This window comes from Physcomitrium patens, chromosome 6 (assembly GCF_059467195.1).
Source record: "Physcomitrium patens ecotype Gransden chromosome 6, ASM5946719v1, whole genome shotgun sequence".
NCBI classification, from domain to species: Eukaryota; Viridiplantae; Streptophyta; class Bryopsida; order Funariales; family Funariaceae; genus Physcomitrium; species Physcomitrium patens.
Window position 1 is genome coordinate 11,870,014 of NC_143415.1, and position 6,000 is coordinate 11,876,013.

The 6,000-nt window shown below is 44.5% G+C and overlaps 1 protein-coding gene across 1 annotated transcript; it reads right to left on the minus strand.

The window, feature by feature from the left end:
• Positions 1-1,702: 1,702 nt before the first annotated feature.
• Positions 1,703-5,536, minus strand: LOC112284059 (uncharacterized). The gene is made up of 9 exons (XM_024523565.2): positions 5,398-5,536; positions 4,612-4,764; positions 4,236-4,353; positions 4,040-4,128; positions 3,779-3,825; positions 3,465-3,556; positions 2,989-3,122; positions 2,662-2,860; positions 1,703-2,534 (listed from the first exon to the last, which is right to left on the minus strand). Exons 2-9 carry the CDS (start codon positions 4,729-4,731, stop codon positions 2,044-2,046), a joined length of 1,290 nt encoding a protein of 429 aa, XP_024379333.1. The 5' UTR covers positions 4,732-4,764; positions 5,398-5,536; the 3' UTR covers positions 1,703-2,043.
• Positions 5,537-6,000: the final 464 nt, after the last annotated feature.

Consider the following 6,000-nt stretch of genomic DNA (forward strand, 5'->3'; position numbering starts at 1 on the left):
GGAAGCTGTCGTTCTTGTGCAATATCCAGACAAAGATAGAGAATCCAGATGGGTATCTGCTTTTAGCCACTACCAGGCTGTTAGCTCTTTGATATCTGGTCGAGGTGTACGTAAAACTGATAGATTCATGATAACCATGGCTCATTATTTTCTCCTAAGCTGGTATTGATCCGAAGTTGATTCGATCGTGGTTATCGATCCTCCTCCAATTCTCCAGAGTATGAAGAAGCCGCAGCGACTTGGGCCAAAAATGCTCTGGAAGTCGAAATTGACGAAGAAGCTGTTAACTGGTCCTTGGTGCTGTGGAGAGAGATCTTTTCCACTCACTCTCAAAGACCACATTCCACGAGTTTTCCGTTCCATACACACATTGTAGTGCTGATTTCAACGAATTTTCCCTCATGCTTGCCATTAGCATGTTTTGAAAAAGTAGAAGAGTAACTATGATCCTCATTTCAAGAAGTTGAGAGGGGTAGAGGACATAACATAAATGGCTGCTGCGCAACTTTGATGAAGAAAATATTTTTCTCAACTGTAGACTAGGCCAAGCCAGAGAGAACTCGATGAAGAGCGGAACTGTTGCACAATCAGACATTAAATAAACCTGAAATTTCCGTTTTGATGTCATGAGGAAACCACCTAACACATGACAACAGTACTTGGACTAATATAAAATGCCCCGGAAAATGCCACGTACAGAAATACGTGGTGCGTTGTGCTTATGTCACTCTGCGACCTCAGAAGTAGTGTTGCAATTGTTGGAGTCATTGTAGTGGAGGGGTTTCTGACGGTTCGTGAAGGGTTGTAGAGGTCTTGTGAAGCTTTATGTTCCAAAATTGTCAATGGTTTCAAATTCGCAATAGTTTCAAGTCCAGCTAAGATGATACGACCATGGCAAGCCTTACACTGATAATGAGAAATTGTTGTTGACCAGAAATGACCAACGCAAGGTCTCAATTAATCCAACAAGAACGTAGACTTGTTAGCAGAGCAATTGGGAGTAAGTGCAAAAACCAGAGAATAATTCTTCGCACAATTCAAGCTTGCTTGCTTCTCTTTGTTGCCTGTAAAAATCAATACAAGAGTTGTTGTTTTGACCCGATAAAAAAATGTGGTATCAGCGCTATCGTTGGACAGGCTGGAGTAGGATAGTTCCATGCTAAAAGGGTATGACAGCCTGCCCCATCTATATCATCATGCTTCTTTCTAATAGGTCTCTAAATACTCACGTGCATAAAATCAGGGGCAAATTTCCTCGCCCTGTCTGTTTGATACCATCCCTGATTGACCGTGGAGGATAGTGTGCCCAAGTTCTGTGGACTATCATTCTGGAGCACTCGAAACTGCTGGGAAGCTGATTAGAACAACACTAGAGGGTGGTTACTTCACAAATATGGGCCTCGTGCGATTTCTTCAGTGGCATATGTTGAATCTCGCTCATCATTTTGGGTCTCTAAGTCCACTCCTTTTGGGTTAGAGATATTGAAAAGTTTATTTTTCGTCAGATTGCAGCCAGAGCTTCAACATAATCACTCTCTGCTCTGTACTTGCGATGCATAGATTTCTCAGAAATTGGCAAAAGTTGTTCAAATTCATGTCATTGCCAGAAAAGTAGGCCGTAGTGTTTAACCTTGGCTACAGTCAGTAGAAGTTTAAAGGTTTTTGACTAAAACGAAACCAGCAAAAGCAAAGACAATAAGCCTGACAAAACAAGTGGCATTCCTTGACTCCACTAAATACGAAATACAACGGCTGAATACTTGGATGGTACGTGGTTCACGCAGCCTGTCCAACTTCAAATCGTAGAGCTAAGCTTCATGCGCAGAGATCTTAGGACTAAAACATCTAAGCGTTGCTGTATGAATAAATGGGACCACAATCCTCATCAATCGATCCCGAGGAAAAAACAGCCAAAGCTCTTGAATGAATGTCTGTGACTAAATGTACACGAGAAAAGAACTTGAAATGTTGAAGAGAACCTCAACAGCCGAAAGTACAGTAATCTAGAGATCCTACCATTTAGGAACCTCACCTAAACCAAGGTCACATGCTGTTTACGTGTTTCAAGTCTTTGGAAATGATTGTGACCAGTCCGCCGAGGGGGGGCTTCATCAATGCTCTGTACGCAGCCTCATCATAGGGGGCCTGTAGAGAGGATAAGTAGGGTCGGAAGGAACCAACATTTCTATTCTTGGCCTCTTCGATCACTAAGGGCTCTTCCTTCTTCATTGGGTAGAAGATGGAAACAAACCCATCCCATGAAGGACGTCTTGCGCGTGTAGAGGCTGGTCCTGGAATTTCAAGCTGGGCGACAAGGTCTTCGTCATCTTTCCTGAAGCTAGAAAACACGTCTTCTGTTGCATCCGGCGATGTACAAGTAGTAGTGCCCGTGATTGACGAGAAGGAAAAAGATCGCGTTCTCGTGCTGCCTGCTAGTTCAGGTCCCTCCGACAGCTTGCCAGAGGAAGTCTTGCTATCCTCTCTCTTTGGGCTCACATCAAATATTGGCTCTAGTTGAGAATAGTCCGTTGAAACTGTATATCAATAAAAAGAGACGAAACTTGTGAGTTGAATACTTAATCCACCATGTAACCGTTTCAAATCCCGAAGTTCATTGAACAACGTCACGAAATTAGTATTTGGAGGTGGTCAGTTTATAACCTGCTTTTTGTCTGAAATCCTTCGGAGATTTAAAATCTTCTGCACAATAACTGATGGATCTTCTCCGAGGAGGTTTAGTAAGAGGTGACATTGAAGGCGTGAACTTTGTAGGTTGTGGCTTTGGTACTACCCTGTAATCTCTCGTATATGCAAAACCCAACTTTCCTCTGGTTGAATGGTCAACAAAAGTGCATATACCCTGTTATCAAAGATAGAATGCCAAGCCTCAGTACTAAAAAAATTTGGAAGTACCTTAATCAATGACGACCAGATGACACAGTAAATGAAACTCATGTACAACCTAGGAAAACGGGCATGCTATCTCACCTTCCAAACATAATAGAACATAGAAGAAGCATCCACAATGAAAGCTTTGGCCAGCCTCTCTGGATAATGATCGGCAAGCATCTTTAGAGTGGTCAGAATGCCACTAGTCGACGGAGCACTCATTCTTGAATAACCTGTTGAAAGACGTGAACGACGTGCACAACGTGAGCCAAGATAACAGAAAAAGTCTTCCCAGCTCTTCGCTGCCTACTAGTCATTTTATTTGTAGCTCGCACGCTGAGGCAAGGTAAAAGTTACCATCATTACTGAATTTAACTAACATAACGGTACTATAATTAGTTTCACATTTGTTTAAGAATTTCAGCCTTGAAAACCTACGGATAACCCCGAGCGCAAGACGCAGGATAAAGCAAGCTCCCTGCAGCAAGAACGCCACGGATCCACTAAGTCGGAAGTTGTGAGGGGATTTAATGTGTTTAACAGTTGAATAAATAAAACGGAGCTGAGCATATTACCCCCAGCATCAAGAATGAGGACCCATTGGTCAACTCCAGGAGGCATGGAAGCTATCGCGACTTCCATTGTGAAGATTATGTACCGAAGATGCCTGTTTAGCAACGTTACTCAATTGAGTGCCAATCATTGTGCAGCAGTTACAGTCGATGAACAAACCATTTTGACCAAAAAAAGAAAAACACCCTGACACATTTTCAAGTCAAAATTGTGGCTCAGATACTGACGCTACAAAATGATGATGAAGGTACTCTTTCAAGTTAAGAGAAACACAAGTAGCATCCATAAACTCCATCTTGGAAGAGAGTAAACGTACTGTTTATGACTACCATTGACGATGTACTCAGGCTTCTTCTTAACAACCTGCATTCGAAAGAACAGGTCTAATGTCAAGAAATCATCCACCATTATTCTCATGAACTTACTACAGATTGTGAAGTATGAAAGCAATGCATTCCGCAGTTCATCATCTAGATATCCATGTGCTTAGACGACAGGGAATCGGGAAACAGTTGCAGTTTGCATCGTTGACAACGCATCGAAAATAGGTTGTAGGTGCTATCTAGAGAAGCGTTACCAAGATAGGCCGACCTTCTTCGTCGTGCCCTGCAACGTAAGCAGCTCCTGCCGCAATTTCAGCTGGAAATTCGTCCGCAATCAAGTATCCTGTGAGCAACACGTTTACTTCAAGTCACAATTGGCGCAAAGCATCATGAAACATGCATTCAGACGACTCCTCTGAACACTAAAAGTTACTCTGGTGAGGCAGCTACCGATATTTATCTTTTCCCTCCAGTTTAGAGTAGCTCTCAGCATCCTTGCCGCTCGTCGGACGTTGTTCCCACGAGCTTTCAAGTAACGTGTTACGCAAGCATCGTCACAAAACTCAGCCTGCCGGAAAAAGCATGTCAAGATCGGGACATATTCTTTGACTGGGATCATCAGCCAAGGTTAATATTGAAAAGTTCTACATATACCCAAAAAATGTTCTTGCTATGCTAATGCAGTAACCAAGCGCCGAATAGACTCAATACTCGCCATCGCAGTAGGAGCTATCGTCAAGAAGCAATCCTCTCACATGATGCATCAGTCAGAACTAGAGTAGTATCAAAGTATGAGACATGGGATTATTTTCATTTAGAGTCATGCCTGCTTTTTGTCAAGAGGACCATCTTTCTGTACGAGTCGTAAAACTTGTTTGATCATGTCACTTAAGCTAGCCTCCGGCTCCACTTTCGCAGGGTGCACCAGTATAGGATTTCGCTCCATGTTATTTTTTATTTTTTATTTTTCTCCCTTCACCTGGAAACAATGGCTCTCTTTCAAAGCACAATCAACCTAGAATCTTGCATTTCACCCGCCCACTCGGAAGTTAACCCTCACCAAGAACCACCCACAAGGGTTCGGCATTTCATCCCTCGTGTCCCCAAAGACAAGTGCGTGACGAACTGGACCCGGTTCCTGTGTCCAGTTTCGTATCCATTTCTACCTACACTCAGCTGAAAAAACAAATTTTCGATTCTATCTCTGCAGCTGTGCTCACTACAAAATCAAAACCTTCAAACACTTCATATCCGCTCGCTACCCCGATCCAACGCACTTGGAACAATCTACAGATTCAGGATAACTCGCCTCTCGCACCGCACCCCAAAAACCCCCATTGCACAAAACCACACCCAAAACCCCAGAGCACGACGCCAAGTCTAAACTATCCACTTCTCCCCCTCTGTCAACGTTCTAACACAGCGCCACGCTTACTCCAACAGCATCCGAGAGGCATTCATGGAGACCAAACAATCTACGGGCCAATTCATCTCGGACTGTGGTAGACGCACTCCCGTCATCAGCAAATTCGGGGGCAACAAAAATAAAGTTCCCAAAATCTTTACAAATCCCAGCACGTCGCCCCAGAATAAGGCCTAACAAGAAACCCACCCGAACAGATCCACCCCGTCTGTAAAGATCAGCACGAAAAGAAGAAGAGTGCGGAGGAGCTGGGTTATGGACCATCCGTGGCAGAAAGGACCGGTCAGTCCGTCCGACATGGAACCATTGGCGTGAGCTGGGGGAGTAGTAGGCTACAGCCCAATTCGTTGAACCGCAAATTGCAAAAGGGGCCGGGGTGGCCAGCAGCGGTGAATCCGGATCCCTCACATTCAGGCGCACATGAGCAAGAGAGGAGTTGCGGAATCGTGGGCACTGGGGCCCCCCCTTTCGCATGTGGCTTCCTGGTTTCGTGATGCTAAATGGGCTCCTCTCTGTTGCCTGGGTTGTGGGTCTCCGCCATCGCTGGGCGCGAGCTTACTTGCTTGCTTCCCTGCAAGCCTGCAAGTCTGCCCTGCCTGCGACATTGATCCACTCCTCCTCTGCGACGTTCATCCATCCATCTTCATTTGTATATATTCAACATTCATCGTCGTCGTTCATCTGTTTTACCGGTTTCTACATTCATCCGTTTCGAGCTTCTGTGCGTATCAGTGCGTTCATCTTCCGTTCTTCGTGTCCTTTTGGATGAGTGCGGGGGATCGAATCCTCACA